The following is a 21,991-nucleotide window of genomic DNA, read 5'->3' on the forward strand; positions in this document are numbered from 1 at the left end:
AGACACACACGCACAGGAACAGACACAGACACAATAACATAGTCGCACACACAGAAAACCAGACACACACACTGTCTACCAACAGTGGCCAGTGCCAGGTGCCCCTGAGGGAATGAACAGAACAGGGAATCATCAAGTGATCCATCCCCTGTCGCCCATTCCCAGCTTCTGGCAAACAGAGGCTAGGGCCACCATCCCTGCCCAGCCTGGCTAATAGCCATTGATAGACCTATCCTCCAGGAATTCATCTAGCTCCCTTTTGAACCCCGTTATAGTCTTAGCCTCCACAACATCCTCTGGCAAGGAGTTCCACAGATTAACAGTGTGTTGCGTGAAAAAATACTTTCTTGTGTTTGTTTTAAACCTGCTGCCTAGTCATTTCATTTGGTGGCCCCTAGTTTTTGTGTGATGAGAAGGAGTAAATAACACTTCCTTATTCACTTTCTCCACACCAGGCATGATTTTATAAACGTCTAGCTTATCCCCCTTAGTCATCTGTTTTCCAAGCTGAAAAGTTCCAATCTCATTCATCTCTCCTCATACGGCAGCCGTTCCACACCCCTCAGCACTTTTGTTGCCCTTTTCGGAACCTTTTCCAAGTCCAATCGATCTTTGTTGAGCTGGGGCGACCACATCTGCACGCAGTGTTCAAGGTGTGGGCATCCCACGGGTTTAAATAGAGGCAACATGATATTTTCTGTCTTATTCGCTCTCCCTTTCTTGATGATTCCCAACATGCTGTTCTGCTTCTTTGACCCCGCTGCGCATTGAGTGGATGTTTGCAGAGAACTCTCCACAGTGACTCCAGGATCTTTCTTGAGTGGGAACAGCTCATTTAGACCCCCTCATTGTATATGTCTAGTTGCGATTGTGTTTTCCAATGTGCATTTCTTTGCAATTATCAACATTAAATTTCATCTGCCATTTGGTTGCCCAGTCACCCAGTTTTGTGAGATCCTTCTGTAGCTCTTCGCAGTCTGCCTGGGACTGAACTACCTTGAGTGGTTTTGTATCATCTGCAAATGTTGGCCTCTCTCTTACCCCTTTTTCCAGATCATTTATGAATATGTTAAATAGGACTGGGGCCAGTACAGATCCCTGGGGGACAGAACCCCCCCCCAACACACACACAGAACCCCCCAATAACACACCACACAAACACACCCGCAGAGAACATAAGACCAAAGGTCCATCTAGCCCAGTATCCTGTCTACCGACAGTGGCCAATGCCAGGTGCCCCAGAGAGAATGAACAGAACAGGGAATCATCAAGTGATCCATCCCCTGACGCCCATTCCCAGTTTCTGGCAAACAGAGGCCGGGGCCACCATCCCTGCGCAGCCTGGCTAATAGCTGTTGATGGACCTATCCTCCATGAACTTATCTAGTTCTTTTTTTAACCCTGTTAGTCTTGGTCTTCACAACATCCTCTGGCAAGGAGTTCCACAGGTTGACTGTGCCTTGTGTGAAGAAATACTTCCTTTTGTTTGTTTTAAACCTTCTGCCTATTAATTTCATTGGATGGCCCCTAGTTCTTGTGTTATGAGAAGGAGTAAATAACACTTCCTTATTCACTTTCTCCACACCACTCATGATTTCATAGACCTCAGTCATATCCCCCCTTAGTCATCTCTTTTCCAAGCTGAAAAATTCCCATTTTATTAATCTCTCCTCAAACGGCAGCCGTTCCACACCCCTCAGCAGTTTTGTTGCCCTTTTCTGAACCTTTTCCAATTCCAATCGATCTTTTTGAGACGGGGCGACCACATCTGCACGCAGTGTTCAAGGTGTGGGCATCCCACGGGTTTAAATAGAGGCAACATGATATTTTCTGTCTTATTCGCTCTCCCTTTCTTGATGATTCCCAACATGCTGTTCTGCTTCTTTGACCCCGCTGCGCTTTGAGTGGATGAGTTCAGAGAACTCTCCACAGTGACTCCAGGATCTTTCTTGAGCAGTAACAGCTCATTTAGACCCCGTCATTGTATATGTCTAGTTGCGATTGTGTTTCCCAATGTGCATCACTTTGCATTTCTCAACACTGAATTTCATCTGCCATTTGGTTGCCCAGTCACCCAGTTTTGTGAGATCCTTTTGTAGCTCTTCGCAGTCTGCCTGGGACTGGACTATCTTGAGTGGTTTTGTGTCGTCTGCAAATTTTGGCCTCTCTGTTTACCCCTTTTTCCAGATCGTTTATGAATATGTTAAATAGGACTGGGGCCAGTACAGATCCCTGGGGGACAGAACTGCCACAATCACAATCACACACACACACACACAGCTCTCCCAATAACACAATCACACATCACACACACTGACAGAGAACCCCCCAGTAACACCATCACACACCACACACACTGACAGAGAACCCCCCCAATAACACAATCACACACCACACACACTGACAGAGAACCCCCCACAATAACACAATCATACACACACAATAAAACAGACATACAGAGAAGTAGCTACACCGAGAGCAAGACAGAAACACACAACGCAATCACACAGACACAAAGTTACACACAACAACATAGTCACACACACAGAGAATCACACACACACACACTCACACACACACACACACACACAGAAATGCACATATACACAATAAAACAACCCCCCCACACCTATAACTATGCAGCAAAACCAACACAGAAACCCAGCTACACACAACACAATTACACACACACTTACACTACTACACCCAATGACACCCACACAAAACCCCAGCCCCACCTGTGACAGACGCGGCCACACAACACAGCCGCATCGTGCCCTGCTCCGCACGCACACCCTGTGCACCCCCCCACACACCTGCACTGTGCCCTGCCCCCCACGCGCCCCCAGGGGGCTGGCGGGTTGGGAACAAAGTCACAACTGCTGGCGATCGGAGCCGAGACAGGATTTATTCTGGACGCGTTTCAGGAGAACAAATACACACCACACACAACACAACCGCACTGTGTCCTGGTCCACAATTTCACAGCACACACAGCACAAATTCACTGGTACACAGGCACACTGCGTCACTGCGCCCGGCTCCACAATCTCACCCCCCAGCACCCAGCCCCACCTGCTGCCGAGCTCCCAGCCTGTCTGCTCACGCCCGGCTCTGGGCGCTAACTCCGTGTGCAGCACGGGGAATTTCTGATCACCCGCACATACGCCCAGTGCGAACACCACAACAACAGAGCTCTGAGTCATGCCCCAGCCACAGGCCTTGTGTGTCCCAGCTCCAACCCACAGGGCATTTCAGAGAGCTGGGAATGGGGGGAGCCCAGGGCTGGGGTAGCAGGGGCTGTGGGTCGGGAGTGAGGGGCACCGATAGAGCTGGGGCGGGGGCAGGGCTGGGCTGGCAGGGGCTGCGGGTCGGGAGTGAGGGGCACCGGCAGGGCTGGGGGGAGCCCAGGGCTGGGCTAGCAGGGGCTGCGGGTCGGGAGTGAGGGGCACCGGCAGAGCTGTGGGGGGACAGGACCGGGGTAGCAGGGGCTGCGGGTCAGGAGTGAGGGGCACCGTCAGGGCTGGGGGCGGGGAGGGCTGGGCTGGCAGGGGCTGCGGGTCGGGAGTGAGGGGCACTGGCAGAGCTGTGGGGGGACAGGACCGGGGTAGCAGGGGCTGCGGGTCGGGAGTGAGGGGTACCAGCAGAGCTGTGGGGGGACAGGACCGGGGTAGCAGCGGCTGCGAGTCAGGAGGGAGGGAGGAAGAAAGTCACAACTGCTGGGCGATCGGAGCCGAGACAAGATTTATTCTGGACACATTTCACGAGAACATGAGCAGAGGAAGCCGAGGCGCTGATCCTGCCCGCGCCAGCAGGGGGCAGCACCAAGCTGCTGTGCCGTTGTGTGGGGGCAATACAACGCTCCCGGCCCCTTCTAGCCCCTGCCCAACCTCTGTCGGCAGTGGGATGAAGAGCAGAGTCCTCCCCCCAGCACCCTCTGGGTGATCATTGCCCCGATGCCAGCCCTGCAGCCAGGCAAAGACGTGGGGCCAGTTGTGGGCAAGGCTGGCGAGCAGAAGTGCTGCCCCCAGGTGCGGGCGGGGCCGGTGTGGAAGGCAGTGAACATCTGGCACCAGATGTCTGTAGTGCCAGTGAGCATGAGGGGGGGAAGGCAGAGGGAGGAATACAGAGGCCTGGACAGCTGGAGCCAGGGCATCTGACCCCAGCTGCAGCCCCCGCAGATCCCACCGCTGCCACCAATGGGGCATTGGCAGCTGCAGCGAGGGGGCTCAAGGCAGGGGATGGTGCCGCAGCGCCCCATTCTTAAAGGTACATTTGTCCACAGGCTGCGGCTCCCTCATTGACAGTCCCGTGTCATCGGGAGCCGGCAGGGACAGGTGGGAAATTCAGCTGCTCGCCTTGGATTTTTTTTTGCGGGGGGGCGGGGTTACATAAAAATGGCAGCATGCCAGCTGGGGCGGGTTTGGAGGCTGGAGACTGCAGCAATGGGTAGCTTATCAGACCGAGAGTGAGACTTGACAAAAAGAAACAGAATGAACGAGTGAAAAAGTTCAGGGGGCCACCACGAAAGAATGGGGGATACATTTTCCTTCTCCGGACAGACCCCGAGGGTCTTTCCCCTTCGTCCCCAGGTTACAATGATTTAAGACGACCAAGAAAAGGCCAAAGATTGGGTCTCACCTCTGGCTAACAAGTGCCCCTTTAAGAAGAAAAGGGGCGGGGCTATTTAAAGGCAAGGTCAGGATGGATTTTTTTTGCCCCCCAACAGAAATTATTTCCTCTTCTCTCCCGGCTTCTAGAGCAGGGATTAGAGGCCCCGGGCGAGCCAGGCCCCCAGCATGGCCAGCCCTGCGGCCAGGGAGAGCTGGGCCCCGGCGCCCGCGGCCGAGTTGCAGAATTCGCCCTCGCAGCACTCGTAGGAGGTGCTGTAGGTGATGCCCGCGAAGGACGAGGTGTCGTTGGTGTGGCATTTCCCCTTGTCAACGCAGTTCTTCTTCATGATCAGCTTGTGGCCGGCTGTGGGGAGAGAGCGAGAAAGAGGGAATGAGACAGAGAGAAATGCAGAGGGCCAGAGAACGAGGGGACACGAGAGAAACGGAAGAGGAGAGAGGACGAGGAACTGGAAGAGGAAGCTGGCGAGGAGGAAGGGGTGTTACCTGCACGGCCCCGGATGATAGCGCAGAGCTGGTCGTCCTTGCAGGTGACGGTGGTGGTGTGGCAGGGGATGCCAAATACGGTGAAGTCGCATTTCAGGCACTGCAGGGCTGCTCCTGGGAACAGAGCGAGAAAGGATGAGATCGAGTCTATCTCCTTTTGGGGCTATTGGGGAGGGTGCAATGATCAGATTTACTAGCATTGGTGGCAGAGGTGGGATAGATAACAACAGTTTTATATTTAGCCCTGGCCCTGTAAAAACAGCTCAATTCTGGAATTCACACGCATCCTGATATGAGTACTCCAATTATTTTCACCCAACACACAGGAGTTACACAAAAACACTGAGCTGCACAACAACACAGTTGTATAGACACAGACAATACCCAAGCACAATGCTGCACACCCCACCATCACAGGGCTAGCCTTACAAAGCGAGGTGTGTGTGCACATTGGAAGCGACACAGGTTCACTCAACACCCATCCGAAACATGACACAAACACACAAAATACACAGCTGTAAACCAACCACAGACACCCGCAAAAACATGCCAAGAAGGACACACCCACTTAACACAAACATGGGCCCACAAAACCCCACCAGCACAAACAAAACACAAAGGCACACAAATACAAACGAGGCACAAACACAGGCACGCCAAACACGACGACACATACACAAACCCATGGGGACGTGCCACAAAGAACCAGTGCAGCACACACAACACAAAGCCAGGCACACACACAACACAACAGCACACAAAACACACCCGTGAAAAGCTGGGTGTGTTTTGGCAAGCGAGATTTCAAACCACGGGAAAAACAACCCAGCCTGGAAAATTGGACTCAAGGCCAAACCAAATCCAAATGCCTTTCCCGTGTGTCAGGCGGGTGTGTGTCCCTGCTGGTGTGTGTCCGCTGCACAGAAAGCCTTGCTCGCTGGGCTCTGGGTCCCCCCAGCTCCGGCCAGCGTCCTGCCTGAGCCCGGGCCGAGGGCAAGAGATCTCCCAGCTGCCCCCTTGGAGGGGAAATGGCAGGGGTGGGCGACCCGAGCAGAGCTTGGTGTGTGCCCTGGACTGGTGAAGCAGGAAAACAGCCCCCCCCCCCCCCGCCCTATTTCCAAACTGTAGGTTGAAGAAAGGGAATTGTCTGCTGGAAAAGAACCCAGGAGTCCTGGCTTCCCTGCCTGGTCTAACCACTACATCCCAACCCACTGCTAGAGCCAGGGAGAGAACCCAGGAGTCCAGGCTTCCAGCCCCCCCGCTCTAATCACTAGACCCCATGCCCCTCCCAAAGCCAGGGAAAGAACCCTGGAGTCCTGGCTTCCAGCCCCGCTGCTCTAACCACTAGATCCCACTCTGCTCCCAGAGCCAGGGAGAGAACCCAGGAGTCCTGGCTCCCAGCCTGCCCTCCCATCCTACTAAACTACCTCTCCTGGGAGTGCAACATCTGTGCGCGTGGAACAATTTTTAAATGGCAGGTTTAATCAGGGTTGTGGGTGAGTCTGTTGGGCGGGGCACGACCTGGGGGGAAAATTAGGGGGCAGTAGAAAATAGGGGGTGCAGTTTCCCACAGAAAATGCAAGTGTGTGTGTGTGTGTGTGGGGGGAGGGTTCTGCCTACTCCTGGGGCCTCAAGAAAAGCCATGAGTTTGGGGGACCATCTGCTGACGAGGGGGGCTGGGAAGTGGGCAGACTTGGGAGCTAGCAGGAAAGTCGTGGGGATGGGCTACTCCCAGCTCCAGATTGGTGGCAGCGGTGGGGTGAATCTTCGCCAATTTGTAGCCAGAGAGCGGAGGTGTAATCCCTAAAACCCGTGAGCCCCTCTGAGCCCCATGGCTGGGGGGGGCACTTAGGGGGTTGAACCACAGGCTCAAAGGGGAGGAGCCCCCCCCACTTCTGAACTGCACTGTTCAGAGCCACTTTCCTGCCCCCCCCGCCCAATTTGGTTTGTTGAGTGGCAAAATTCTCCCCCAGGGCTCGGAAGGGAACCTGGCAAAGACAGAGGGAAGGGGGAGATTTTCCTAGGGGAGGAGAGGGAGTTGGGGGGGGATTTGTGTGGGGTAGGGCTGGGGCTTACCGATCCCGACAAAGCTCAGCGCAGCCAGGCACAGAACGAGGACTTTGCCCATGGTCGTCGAGGGGTGGAAGATCAGACAGTCCTTGGGCTGGGCGGTTGGAGGAGAGTCAGTCTGGTTGTGATCTGTGCCGTTATATATATATACATTGGCACAAACACACACACACACGGGGTGGGTGTGGCAGGGGTTTGGTGCCAGGGACAGCTGCAGAGGGGGGCAGGACACATGATCGCCAAGGGGTATAAAAATAAGCAGCCGGTTAGTGACTCAGAGAGAGATGGGAATGCAAGGAGACTAGGTGTAAACACACACAAACACAACACAGCTACACACACACCAGCCAGCCACACCCCTCCAGTTACACACACACACGACCCGTCTAAATGCCAACTAAACCCACCAGCTACACACACACACCCCAGCTACACACACACGCCCCAGCTACACCCCAGCTACACACACATACACCCTAGCTACACACACACACACCAGCTACACCCCAGCTACACCCCAGCTACACACACACACACACACACACCAGCTACACACACACACACACACACACACCAGCTACAGCCCAGCTACACACACACAAACACCCTAGCTACACACACCCCAGCTACACACAGACACATACACCCACGGCAGCTACACCCCCCCCCAGCTACAACCCAGCTACACACACACACAAACACCCTAGCTGCACACAGACACATACATTCCCAGCCACACCCACCCACCCAGCTACACACACACACACACACACACAGAGCTAGATACCCCCCCAGCTACACATACACAAACCTCTCAGCTACACCCCAGCTAAGCACACACACATACACCCCCAGCCACACACACACATGCTCCAGCTACAACCCAGCTACACACACACGCACACACACAGAGTTACAGGTACAAAGACACAAACAGGAATAAATAGGTAAACAAATAGAGAAACACACCCACACTGACAACAGACACAACAACAGAGACCCAGGAGGGGAGGTCTAGTGGTTGGGGGGGGGACTGGGAGCCAGGACTCCTGGGTTCTCTCCCCGGCTCCTGGAGGGGCCTGGGGGCTAGTGGCTGAAGCATGGGGGTGGGGAGGTGGGCAGTGGGTGAGGCAAAGCCATGATGTCACACGTGGGAGGAGCCGGACCCCCCGTGAGGTCACAGCCATGATGACATCATCATGGGCACCGTGTGGGAGGTCAGGAGGTGGGTGAGGTCCCCGCCCTGATGAAACACAAGGCATCATGGGACACACGGTGTCAGCACCATGGCAATGCCAAGGAGGTCATAGGTCATGGGAGGTCAGCTCAAGGGGGTGATCAGCCACATGGGGTCACAGCCATGGCAACCCCCAGGGGGTCAGAGGTCACACAGCCAAAGAGTTCAAAGGCCAAATGGGGTCACAGGTTACATTAGGTCAAGGAGGTTATGGGTCGCATGAGGTCATCACTATGGCAATTGCATGGTGCTCATCATAGCCAGGTTAACACCATGGCGACACTCACGAGGTCGCAGGTCCGCAGAGGTCATAGGTCATGGAACTCCATGCGGGTGATAAGGCACCTGGCAGCATTGCCACGACGACGACATGGGGATGGCCGGCCGTCTCCACGGCAACACTGGGGACATCATCACCATGACAATATGGCGGGCGGGGTGGAGCCTCTCCATCCTGGAGACGCCTCCCCCCAGTGCCTGAGGCCGGGGGTCTGATGGGGCTGGGGCGTGGGGGGGAGCCGGCTCGGGGAGAGGAGCTGGGCTCAGGACTGGGGGGGATCCAGTCTCAGAGTCGGGGATCCAGGCTTGGGGCCGGGTGCTCAAAGCCCCAGGTGAAGCCAGACCCCCAGTGAGGCAGAGCGGGGCTGGGAGCCTGGGGCCCCCCCATTGCACAGGGGGCTCCGGGTCGGGAGTGAGGGGCACCGGCAGGGCTGGCCTAGCAGGGGCTGCAGGTCGGGAGTGAGGGGCACTGGCAGAGCTGGGGGGATACCAGGGGGCTGTGGGTCGGGAGTGAGGGGCACCGGCAGAGCTGGGGGAGGGGACATGCAGGGGGCTGTGGGTCGGGAGTGAGGGGCACCGGCAGAGCCGGGGGAGGGGGGAAGCAGGGGGCTGCGGGTTGGGAGTGAGGGGCACCGGCAGAGCTGGGGGAGGGGGTACGCAGGGGGCTGCGGGTTGGGAGTGAGGGGCACCGGCGGAGCTGGGGGAGGGGGTACGCAGGGGGCTGTGGGTCGGGAGTGAGGGGCACCGGCAGAGCTGGGGGAGGGGGTACGCAGGGGGCTGCGGGTCGGGAGTGAGGGGCACCGGCAGAGCTGGGGGAGGGGGTACGCAGGGGGCTGCGGGTCGGGAGTGAGGGGCACCGGCAGGGCTGGGGGGCAGGGCTGGGCTAGCAGGGGCTGCGGGTCGGGAGTGAGGGGCACCGGCAGGGCTGGGGGGGGCAGGGCTAGCAGGGGCTGCGGGTCGGGAGTGAGGGGCACCGGCAGAGCTGTGGGGGCAGGGCTGGGCTGGCAGGGGGCTGCGGGTCGGGAGTGAGGGGCACCGGCCGGGCTGGGCGTCTCTCCCGCGTGCATGTGACAGGCTGCGGCCGGTTTCCCAGGCTGGGATGAGCCGCCTGTGGTTCCCCCACAGCCCCCGGCCAGGCGAAACCAGCTCCAGATCAGTCATAGTCACTTCCCTTGTGTCATCCCCCCCGCCCCCCCAGCCGAGCTTCAGCCCCAGACACACCCAGGCAGGGCTCAGCAAGTGGGGGGATCTGTGGAGCAGTTGCAATACAAGGTATGTTAGGGACTTGTGCCCCTAGCGGGGACAGGCCCCTGCCCCATTCCCCGCCCCCCTGAGCCAGCCAGTCCCTGCCCTGGGGCCGGATGGGAGCCAGCGCCCCCTAGAGGGGACAGACCCCTGCCCCATTCCCTGTTCCCCGATGCCTATGGCTGAAGGATCTCTAGGATCTGCCCCCCACTTCATTGCATGGACAGACAGGGCCTCATTTTCCATCCCCCCTGGGCCAACGTGGCTTTGGACACTCACCCTCACCTCACCTTAACTCCGCCCATCACGCACAGCTCCCTGCGGCCCCGCTCCCGGTGGGAGAGACTCCGAGGGACTCCGCCCAGCTCCACTGTGACTTCCGGGGCTCGGCGTCATCCTCCCAGTGCAGGACAAGCGCCGTTTCTTCTCCAGCAGACCCCCGCACCTGTAGGTCGGTGTTGGGAACGATGCGGCCATGGCTGATCGGCCGCTTCCTGGGACAAAATCCAGGGCAGCGAGCTGGTCTCTCTCCCCAACAGCCCTAACCTTTGAGCTGGAGGAGCGACTCCATCAGCCGGCAGCAGTAGAAGGCAATTACCCTGCTCTGAGCAGTCCCCTCAGCATCTACTGACCCTTCATCTGTCTCCACCAAGAGCCCAGCCCTCTAAACCAACAGTTAGTGGAGTCACGCTGTTAAGCAGCAGCAGTGGAAGGTTAGCATCCGGCCTCGAACAGCCCCACTCCTTCCTCTTTGACTATTTGTAGACCCAGCTCCTTCCTGCCCCATCCGCATGAAGCTGCAATGCGTTCTGGGTTCTGGAACGTGGCGTTCTACAGCACCCACTGTTCTAGAGCATGCATGCTCTCCCCTAAACCCAGGGAATGGGTCGGGTTAAGGAGAAATAATGGAATTTCCCAGAAAGCACAATGGGGCCCTGGGGGGGGGGGGGGAAAGGCCTCTCCATTCTAGAACATTGGATGTCTGAAGGCTCTGAGTTCTAGAGCAATATTTCTCAACCTTTTTAATATCAGGGACCTGCTTGCTGCCTTCCTAAATGGTGTCAGGGAGATCTCAGGGAGCATGGACTGGTCAGTGAGAAACGCTATTCTAGAGTTCCCGGGGGAGATGAACATAATGTGTTCTAGACCTCCAGGAACAGAACATTCCGATTTCTTGAGTGACTGGGCTAAATATGATCTGTTCTAGTGCACAGCTGACCAAAGGGCCGGGATTCTAGAGTGTCTAGAGCTGGGGTATGTGGAATTTTTGGCTCCAGAACTCATTGCCCCAAGGTGCATGGCTTCTAGAGCTCTAGGCTGCACATTCTGGGTTCTAGAGTGACTATCCTCTAGATCCCACTCCACTCCTAGAGCCAGGATAGAACCCAGGAATCCTGGATGTGGAATTCAGAAAACGCTGGTTGTTCTAGAGGGTGCGGCTTGGAGAGTCCGAGTTCTAGAGCACCACATTTTCCAGAAAAAATGCTTTCTGAATTCTCGAACGTTGTGTTTTGATGTCTGAGAAGGGCAGGGATCCACCGAGAAGCACTGAATTCCAGAACCCAAAGATCCCTGCCGCCTCCACACCCAGGACACTGGAGAGATGAAGGTTCTGGATTCCAGAACCCTAGATTTCCCAGAGGAGTCAGAGCTCTAGACTGCCCCAGTCCAGAAATGCCCCATGAACCCCGGAGCCCGTTTTGGTTTCCCTGCATTCTAGGAAACATAATGCTCTAACGGCAACATGGCAGGTCCACCCCAGCCACAGTCAGACCACTCAGAAACTCTGCCAGCTGCCCAAAGGCACCAGGGGTTCTGGGCTGTAGAACAGAAGTGTTCTGGATCCTCCTGCATCCCCGAAAGGCCCGTTTCCTGGTGTTCCTAGAGCACTGTAGTGGTTCCTCACTCTCGAGGGAGGGAGGCCACTTCACCTCACTACAGGCAGACAGCAAATAACAGTCGGCGCACAGTCTATGGCTCCACAGCCGCCTGGCTGGGGGTGAGCCCGCAAAACAGCCCAGGCCTTCTGGACACAAAGAGGGGGTTTAGCCGTGACCCCAGGGTTGAGGTCAATGTGTGGGGGGTAGAGGGACCCGGGCCCACTCTATTCCACTGGGTCCCAGCCCAAGACCCTAATAATGGCAGATGGGTTCACCACCGGTGATCCTCCCGAAACACACTGACTCACTCCCCGGCTGCAGAACCGGATTGAAGTCTGTGTGACGGGTTGGATCACAGAAACCCCGTGGGAGCTGCCACCCGATGTGCCCAGACTACCTCTGCGCTTGCTTTCCCTGCCAGCTCGGGGCTCCAGCACCCTGTCTTGCTGAGCCAGACACTCCCGTCTGCTCCGACACAGACCCAGGGTCTGAATTACTTGCCCCAAAGCTGCAGGTTTACCTGAAAACAGCTCACAGAAGCGTGCTTGTCTTTAGCACTCAGATGCCCAACTCCCAATGGGGTCTAAACCCAAATAAATCCGTTTTACCCTGCATAAAGCTTATACAGGGTAAACTCATAATTGTTCGCCCTCTATAACACTAATAGAGAGATATGCACAGTTGTTTGCCCACCCAGGTATTAACACATACTCTGGGTTAATTAATAAGTAAAAAGTGATTTTATTAAATACAGAAAGTAGGATTTAAGTGGTTCCAAGTAGTAACAGACAGAACAAAGTGAGTCACCAAGCAAAATAAAATAAAATGCGCAAATCTATGTCTAATCAAACTGAATACAGATAAGATCCTCACCAGTTCCAGAATGCTCCCTTTTACAGACTCCTTTTAGCCTGGGTCCAGCAATCACTCACACCCCTTTGTTCCAGTTTTTTCCAAGTATCCTGGGGGGTGGGGAGGCTCCCTCTTTAGCCAGCTGAAGACAAAATGGAGGGGTCTCCCCGGGGTTTAAATAGACTTTCTCTTGTGGGTGGAGAACCCCCTCCTCACTCCTATGCAAAGTCCAGCTCCAAGATGGAGTTTAGGAGTCACCTGGGCAAGTCACATGTCCATGCATGACTCACAGTCTTTACAGGCAGAAGCCGTTGTCCACATGGTATCTTGTATGTCTCCAGGAAGACTTCTTGTGTGGATTGGAGCATTCCAAGATCCATTGTCCTTTAAGTGTTTCTTGATTAGGTACTTAATTTCAACATTCCTTTCTCCAGGAACTGACCAAATGCTCTACTAAGGTTATTTAGAAATCAAGCCAGTACACAGCCAACATTCATAACATTCATAACTTTGAATACAAAAATGATACATGCATACAAATAGGATTCATACATTCAATAGATCATAACCTTTATAGAGATATGTTACATGGCATATGCAGCATAAAACACATTCTAAACATATTTCCATAAAGCCTGATGGGAGGCACCGTCACAGTCTGGTTCCCCTGGGCTGCTTCCTACCCCAGTCTGGGCGTAGGGCTCTGTAGTCCAAAGGTCCTCCATCTCCTCGGGGTTCTCAGCCACCCGCAGTCCCCACAGCTCCTTGGGGCATTCGTCGGATGGTGGTATGCTCCTTGGGATACTCATCCATCTCCTCCAACCGCAAGGCGCAGCTCCACTCAGGTGCTAGTCCAGGATCCTGCAAAGATCTCCGCTCCTTGGAAGAGATGTCTGCTCCCTCTGGTGGTCCAGTCCCAACTGAGCTCTGGGGCTCTGGTTTTATACTTCCTGTCCCTCCCTGGCACTTCCAGTGCTGGGCCGGATTCGGCTCTGCCTACCAGGGGGAATGCAGTGGTCCCTCCCTGTCCAGCTCAAAGGGAGGCTACTCCGCCTCACTACAAGCACCCAGACCACCCAAAGATGTGATTTTTCATTGTCCCCTGTGGCTCAAGATTGCCTTCTTGCTTACTTCTAGAAAGTCTGGGTTCTAGGTGCTGCATCATTCTAAAGCCCAAAATTCTGTTCAGGCTTGGGGTTGGCTTCCTGCTGTATCCAGAAAGACCTGGTTCGAGGGTTCTCCTCATTCCTGAGTGCCTGCACTTCAAATGATGGGAACATCTGGAGCTGGCTTTGATTCTGGAATCCAGATGTATCAGGTTCCAGGGGTCCCCTCGTTCTAGAGCACCTGAATCACCCACTTGGTTAGCAGACGGGATTGGCTTCACTCTGGATGGCAGACAGACCGGGTTCTAGGTGTCTCATTCTAGAACACCTCTTACCTCCAATTCGGTTAGCAGCCAGCGTTGGCTTCGTTCTGGGATTCCAGAATGAAGAACCACCTAGAACAACTGTACTGGGGGCCTCGGGGGGCGGGGGTTAGCTTAGCTACAATCGAGGTGTTGTGGCTTCTCAGATTTCCCGGATTCCAGAACAGGCGGAGACGAGTGAGCTGCAGACTCTCTTTGGCAGGCCAAGAAATCCAGGCGAGAGGGATCCCAGCCCCAGCAGCTTCCCAGCAACCCCCATCCCTCCAGAGAGCGAGGAATGTTTTGATAAGGATTCAGGAAACCCCCTCCCACTCAGAGAATAAAAGCCCCACAGATGCGGCACAAACATGCTACTTCCCTCAGGGCGAGGCAACACCCTTGGCGCTAATCCAGCCAGGGCGGGCGGCTGCAGGAGAGAGACGCTGCAGAGAGAAAGTTCTGAGGAAGTTGTGTGGGGCGTCCGTTCAGAAACCGCCCCGGGGGGGGGGGAAGGCACATTATTGCTTAACAGTTCCCCCCACCCGCTGGGGAAGGAGGCAGGAAGCCAGACTGTGGGCCAAGGGGCATCGCCTGCCCCCAAAGCAGGGAGACCCCCCCCGACCTCATGGGTCAGAGCGGGGCGCAGTCTCCGGGGCCTGATCAGCTTCCCAGGGAGACGGGAATTACACCGGGGTGGGGGGGGGGACGGGGACGGAGGGGCTGGGGACTAACTAAAGACACTAGTTAAGTCAGCTGCACAGGTAAAAATAGAACCCAGGAGTCCTGGCTGTGGAATTCAGACACTTGGAGGCTAAATATATGAAGACCTCAGATTCTGTTTGGTCCTTGCCACTCCGGGAACCAATGCGCACCCCTGTCCCATGTCAGCGACCCCCAGAGAATGGCTCCTCCACCCCCTTCACCTCCAGCCCTGCCGGTGCCCCTCACTCCCGACCTGCAGCCCCCTGCTAGCCCAGCCCTGGGCTCCCCCCAGCTCTGCCGGTGCCCCTCACTCCCAACCTGCAGCCCCTGCTAGCCCAGCTCTGCCCCCCCCAGCCAGGGCCGGCTCTGGCTTTTTTGCCGCCCCAAGCAAAAAAAAAAAACAACCTGCGGGGCGGCCGGAGCCAGGGTGCAGGGAGACGCCCGGCGCTGCAGACATGCCCCGGGCAGCGGGGGTGGGGGTGGGAGGGAGAGGGAGTGGGGGGGGGAGAGAGAGAAGGGGGGACCAGGGCTTCCTTCAGCGGGGCACTGCCACGCGGCTCCTGCCGCCGCGCCACCTGCCGGGAGGGCTCCGCGCCGCTCTGGTTGGCGGGAAGGGAAGGACGCGGGCTGCCGGGCTTGCTGCAGACCTGGCACCAGCTGGGGCAGACGGAGCAGGCAGCCGGCTCCCTGCAGGGCGCTCCCCTCCTCCGCACCGCCGTCCCCTACAGGGCGGCCAGAGCAGCGAACCAAAAAGAAAAGCAGGGGAAAAAAAAAGGATTGGGTGGAATGCTGCCCCTTAGAACCTGCCGCCCCAAGCACGAGCTTGCTCGGCTGGTGCCTGGAGCTGGCCCTGATCCCAGGTCTGCCGGTGCCCCTCACTCCCAACTTGCAGCCCCCTGCTAGCCAGGCCCTGGGCTCCCCCCTGCTCTGCCGGTGCCCCTCACTCCCGACCCGCAGCCCCTGCTAGCCAGGCCCTGGTCCCCCCCAGCTCTGCCGGTGCCCCTCACTCCCGACCTGCAGCCCCTGCTAGCCCAGGCCTGGGCTCCCCCCCAGCTCTGCTGGTGCCCCTCACTCCTGGTGCAAGCAGAAATCATTTCTTGCTGTTACTGCACTCATGGGACCCTTCCTGCAGGCTCCGAGTCTTCCTGGGAAGGGGATCTAGTAGTTAAAAGAGAAAAAGTCTCCAGCCTGCCAGACCTATTAGCACAACACTGAAATTGTTAAAGAGCCATTCAAGGGGCAATGAAGCCATTTCACAGGCATTTGCCAACCCCCAGGTATCTACTGTCAGTTTCTGAATGTACTGACAAAAACAGTTATGCATGACTGTCATATTTACTCAGAACATGTCAGTCTACAGGACCGTCGTGTAAAATTTGATTTAAAAATATTTCATTAGCGAGTTGGTGAAGATTATAAAATCACCTCTCTCAAAAATCCTTGCATAATTTTTAGATGCACCATCATCTTTAGCCTTAAATGCTTGGATCTTCAGACATATGGCTTTTTAAAATAAATTCTTCAAAAGACCACCCTTATCTAAAATACACATTTTAATTACTATAGTAAAAAAACTTACTCCCAAAGTCTTCCTGTCCTTTCTGTCCATCCATTTCTCCCTTCACCCCCTCTCTACTCCACCCCCCCGGCCCCGAGTTGAAGGAAGCAACAGCCCTTTCCTTCCAGATAGCCGGACAAAGAGTTTCCCTTTCTTTACTTCTGACTATCTGATGAACTAGTTTTAAGCAAAATCAGTACCTTAGTAAGATATAAAATCCTCTGTGATGCCTAAAATCTTTGAAAACATATTTTTTAAAGTTGGTGACATTTCATAAACGTGTGTATTGTTATGGAGCTCACACACGGTAAATGAGTGTTCCCTTTTTCTAAAAGCAGTGAACATTGTTCTGAACACTCTAAACCTCTGTGACTGATGGATTTAAAATGATGTCTGTTTCAGTGAGTTAAATATGTAGTAATCGGGAATGGTGACTTTACGAAGGCTGAAGAGTACATTTAAAATATAAAATCGGCCTAGAAATACTGATTAAGAAAATGTAAACCAGAGACGAGCTGCATCATGTATTCCATAATATTTCATATTGTTTTCAGCAGAACAGCTGACTCACCCTTACTACAAAGTATTTGCAAATAAATGTCTGACAAACTTCCGGACATATCAAAAAACCCGTGACTGACACTTTTTATTCCCAAGTTTAGTGCTTTTAATTAGGTACCTTCTGCATGTCCATTCTGCGTGAGGGAGAGGGCACAGGGGTCTCTGCGGGGAACTGTGACTCTCCACCACGGTGAGGCGGGCCGGGCGGCTTTTTATTCTTTCTGCCTTGTCCCTCCGCCCCCGCCGGGCTGCAAGCCCAGGCTGCCGTGGGGCATAGGGGCACCAGTTTAATAATACTGCATAGGGCCCCATAAATCCTAAGGATGGCCCTGGGGGCGCCAAAAAGCAGTGCCCTGGCTTGGCAGGGAGGAGCCGCCTTCCGGAGGCACCGGATAGCCAGAGTGTCGGCTTGCAGGGGAGGTGAGCCCCAGCCATGGAGGAGCTGGCGCGGCGCAGGGGGACAGGAGCCCTGCAAAGGCGGCAGCGCTGCTAGTGAGAAGCAGCCGCGTCCCCTGCCCCTCCTGCCCAGGCTGTGGCCTGGCCCCCCCCCCCGGGGGGCTCCCGCAGGCTGCAGCAGATGCATGCGGGCAGAGGCCCCCATGCGCCCCCTAGCTGCCCCCTCACCACGCTCGGGCTCTGTGGCTCCCGGGCATGTTAGCCACCGGGGCGCAGGGCCCTGAGCTGGCTCCGGGAGGGGCAGCGGCGGCTCACACTCCCGGGAGCCACAGAGCCCGAGCACAGCGAGGGGAAAGCCGGGGGGGGGGGGTGCACGGGGGCCTCTGCCCACATGCATCTGCTGCAGGAGCCCCCAGGAGCCCCCAGAAGGCAGCTCCTCCCTGCCGAGCTGCTGCAGCGGCCCAAGCCCGGCAAAGCCACTGAGTGGACTCAGGGCGGGGGCTGCCGGGGTGGGGTGGGCTGGGCTGGGCTCATGGGGGGGCTGTGCGCCCTCCAGGGGAGTTCAGGGGGTGCGGAGTGGGGAACCTGGTTTGGGGAGCATCTGGAGAGGAAAGAACAAAACCACTCAAGCCAGGGCTATGTTGCTTACACCACAGGTATCAAAGGCTGCGGACGCGTGGGAGAAAGTCGGCAGCCATCTGATCTTTGTCAGGGAGAAATCAGCAACAGTGCTGGGTGTACAACAGCTCCAAGGGTGCCATGGGGCCGGGCCCGTGCTCAGAAGGGGCCCTGGGCTGCTCCGCTTGCCCTGTTCCCCAAGACCCCGCTGGCTCCCCCTACCCACCATTTACTCCCCTCGGCCCCACCCCCTGCTCCTCTCGGCCCCCTGGCCGGACCCCAGTGCACCTCCGGCTCCGGGCCGTCTCTGCTTCCCAGCACCTGTGGGCCCCCCCTGTCCCCCCGGAGCTGAGCCACCTGGGAGTGGGGCAGCAGCCTGGCCGGTCTCAGCCGGGGCGGGAGGGAGGAAGGGGACAGTGCGGGGAGCTTGGCTGGGCATCTCGAGGGACTCCGTCCGGGGCAGGCCCTGGCCTGGCTGATCTCAGCACTGCCGAGGGGCTGGAGCGATTCCCGGGGCCGGGACCAGCCTTGGCTGCGCTACCGGCTCACAGTGTGTGGCAGACACACGGTGTGTGGCAAACACAGTCGCCTCCCAGCAGGGCCGGTGAGCGCAGCCGGGAGGCTGGGCAGGGGGAGGGGGTTTGAAAGCTCCCGTTTGTAGATGTTCATAGTCCAGAGGCCGGAGCAGGAAAGACGCAAAACGGAGATTTTTCCAGGCCAGGCCTTTTAGCTTCTGCCAAGTGCCAAGCGAAGGGAAATCTGTTCTCCCGCTGTTTGGAGTCACACGGGCAAGGTCCACGTCCATCACCCCGACCTATCTAGTTAGAACGTCCACAAAACGCCCATTCAATGTCGACAGGCATTTTCCACGGTGAGCTGAGTGATCCGTAACGGGCCATTCGCCTTGACGTGTCCCTTCCCGTGCTGGCTACATACCTCGCGGGCGTCCCCACAGGAGCAAACACGGAGCGAACAGAGCTAATATTCAGCACTTCAGATACCAAGATGATACATGCAAGGAACCGCAGAATCATAAGTAGCAGCTTTTTCACCGACAAGACTCGTCCCCAAAGAGATTCGGAAAAATCACACCACATACCTGAGACCATAGGTGCCGACTTCTACTGGCCCCGGGGGGGGGCTCGACCCCCCTCTGCTCCTGGCCCCGCCCTGACTCCACCACTGCCCCGCCCCCATTCCAACCCCTTCCCCAAAGTCCCCGCCCCAACTCCACCCCCTCCTGCCCCCATTCCAACCCCTTCCCCAAAGTCCCCGCCCCAACTCCGCCCCCCCCCCATTGCAGTCCCTTCCCCAAATCACCGTCCCAGCCCTGCCTCCTCCCCTGAGGGCACCATGTTCCCGCTCCTCCCCCCACCCTCCCGGAGCTGTTTGTTGACGGGAAGCGCTGGGAGGAGCGGGTACATGGTGCACTTGTTGGGGGAGGAAATGAGGTGGGGCGGGGCGGGGAGCTTGGCTGCCAGTGGGTGCAGAGCACCCACTAATTTTTCCCCATGGGTGCTCCAGCCCCAGAGCACCCAGGGAGTCGGCGCCTGTGTGTGCCAGCACCATGCCCCCTGGAGTTTTGTTCTCTGTTATGTAACAACAGAGATGGAGCCTGACCTGACTCTGTTTAGCCTAAGAGGCCAGGTTAATTTTTTGCTGTTCGGGTGTGACTGCACCTTTAGCCAGGCTAACTGATTAACACTGAAAACAATCGGGGCTGTTAAACTTCCTACAAATTCCCTAGAAAATGAAGGTCGGCTACATTTTCCAGTCTGTCACGGATAATTCAGACCAATGGGAAGAAACAGAATCAAAACCATTGTTTAAACACCTTCCGTCCCTCCACCCCGCACGCACACACACCGCTTCCCTCTTGAGGACGCCTGGCCGATTTAACAGCACAATACACATGCTAACACACTTAAACAAAACCTTTCAGTTTGTCAGCACATGCATTGTGCTGTGAAAGCCTTATAAAGAACAAAAGCCCTTCCTAGCCCCAAGTCTTTCCGGTACCCCGTACTCCCTAAACATCTCTTGCCGGTACCGCGTACACCCTGCTTGCACTCCGGCTCCCAACCCCCAGCCCCTGCTAGCCCAGCCCTGCGATCTCCATCCCTGCACAGCCAGCCTGAAGCCCCCAAATGCTCTCCTACAGCGCCCCCTGCTGGCCCAAGCTTTCCTCTCAAAGCCAGAGAGAGTTTAACCAAACGCTTTGTTTTAGGCACTGATTTCTGGAGGGCAGGGCCGGCTTGTTTCTTCACAGCAGGGAACGATCCCAGATTTTCTATGCTGCAGCCTGGTTGTGCTTTGCTTTCTCCATTTAGCTAAGTGTAGACACTGGAAAAAATCAGTTCTACCACTTTTAATTCATGTCACGTTCAATGTGCCGGTGCTCCAATGTCTGGGTTTCAGACACCGCCCAGGAATCTCGGGCTAAGAACTATTTTCAGTCAGCTACACAGCCTTTAAAAAAACTGATAAGTGCTGGAACTAGGGGCACTGGGGGTGCAGCACCCCCGGCTTGAAGTGGTTTTCATCATATACAGAGCCAGCACCGAAGCTGCACGATCTCTACCTTATTCTTGGGCGTGATATTTTTGGAGATCTTTCTAATTCGTCGGGAAAGAAATGGTCAAATGATGTGTTTTAACTTGGTCTTTCACCACCAACATAAATGAGCTGATGCTAAACTACAGGGGGTAAGACGAACATTTAAAAGTTCGTCAAGGGGGAAAGTAGCATTAGACTAAAGTAGGTGCATGAATTAACACATGAAGGGGGAAGAATGAAATTAACGACGGCTCAAAAGTAACCGAGGGACCAAACTTTAAAAGAAAAACAACTCTTAAAAAGTCACTGTATGATTAAATGATGGATGTTAGCAGCCTGGATCTAGACTATAATATATTTGGGTAGCCAAATCTTACAAATTGTTCAGATTGGCTTGGGTTTATGTGCGCAACTAGTGATGCTAAATACAAAGAATGACGTTGGAAGGATTTGAGAAACTAAACAGCACGTCAGTGACATTCATGGATGGTCCTTGAGTTTATGAAACTCTGACGTATCCTCAGAAATATTAAACAGGAGCTAAGATGACTTCCCAGTTGGAAGAGAAGCACTGGAGACACACGACTAGAAAAGGACTGGTTGAGGGCCAGCAGCTCCTCAGAAGGTATCTGGGAAAAAGGTCCTAGCAAAGTGCGGCCCCGCTTGGGGGAGATTGGGTAAGATCAAGGCTTTCCCGGAGGAATCAGCATTTGGGTGACAGTCTATACAGCCCTAGCTGGCAACCTGACCAAAGCCCCCCCATGTTTAACTCACCCCAAAAACTTGCCGGTGACTTAGTGTAGCAGTAACTTCCCAGGGGGGAAACTACCTGGTACCAAAGAGCTGGTTCATCTAGTGGAGACAGGCCGGGTGAGAACCAGTGGCTGGTTATCAGAAGTTTGAGATTGAAGGGGGGAGGGAAAAAAAAAGTTCCTGGTTCTGCACTTGGAGGAAATTGAGACCTTTGAAACTTTTCTGCCCCCTCCCAAAAAACCCAAGAGAATGAGAGAGAGAGAGACAGCCGGACTCTAGATGCTAGTGATTCTGACAGTCAGGTTGAAATCCCGGCATCAAGGAATATTTAATTGTTTGTACCAAGTGGAACAATGTGAAGAAGAGAGACCCCCACCCCCTCCAAACCCGGTGGATGGTCAGCGCACTTGGAGTGGGGGAGACCCACTGAATTCACATCTCCCCCATTCCATGTCAGCATCAGGAAAGCTGGAATTTGACCCCTTGGTCCCTCCCCAAGCAAGTGCTGTCACCCTCTGATTCCTCCGAGGGGGGAACACTTTTTTGGGGGCGGGGCGCAGAACTTGTATCCTGGCCCTGGTGCAAAAGTTTCATCAAATCACCGTGTCTGATGGGAACGTATCTGCCAATGAAACCAATGTTTCCTGTTTCCCTCCCTGCCTCTGCCTTGCAAAAATACTTCGGGCCACCCCATCCCCAGATTGGTCTGGACGGAAAATGTCCATTGCGTAGCATCTCCAAGTTACAGCTGTTCCTATC

At 55.6% G+C, this 21,991-nt stretch overlaps 1 protein-coding gene across 1 annotated transcript; it reads right to left on the reverse strand.

The window, feature by feature from the left end:
• Positions 1–3,727: 3,727 nt before the first annotated feature.
• Positions 3,728–7,323, reverse strand: LOC128847671 (sperm acrosome membrane-associated protein 4-like). The gene is made up of 3 exons (XM_054047262.1): positions 7,194–7,323; positions 5,118–5,231; positions 3,728–4,977 (listed from the first exon to the last, which is right to left on the reverse strand). The coding sequence occupies exons 1-3, from the start codon at positions 7,243–7,245 to the stop codon at positions 4,769–4,771; spliced, it is 375 nt and encodes a 124-aa protein (XP_053903237.1). The 5' UTR covers positions 7,246–7,323; the 3' UTR covers positions 3,728–4,768.
• Positions 7,324–21,991: the final 14,668 nt, after the last annotated feature.

The sequence above is a fragment of the Malaclemys terrapin genome, chromosome 13 (assembly GCF_027887155.1).
Source record: "Malaclemys terrapin pileata isolate rMalTer1 chromosome 13, rMalTer1.hap1, whole genome shotgun sequence".
NCBI lineage: Eukaryota > Metazoa > Chordata > Testudines > Emydidae > Malaclemys > Malaclemys terrapin.

What these genes read in the sequence shown, in the direction of transcription:
- LOC128847671 (XM_054047262.1), bottom strand. Translation starts at nt 7,245, where the DNA reads ATGGGCAAAGTCCTCGTTCTGTGCCTGGCTGCGCTGAGCTTTGTCGGG. An exon ending in GCTGAGCTTTGTCGGGATCG is followed by an intron (nt 5,232 to 7,193) that starts GTAAGCCCCAGC and finishes CTCTGTTCCCAG; the next exon opens with GAGCAGCCCTGCAGTGCCTG. An exon ending in TATCATCCGGGGCCGTGCAG is followed by an intron (nt 4,978 to 5,117) that starts GTAACACCCCTT and finishes CTCTCCCCACAG; the next exon opens with CCGGCCACAAGCTGATCATG.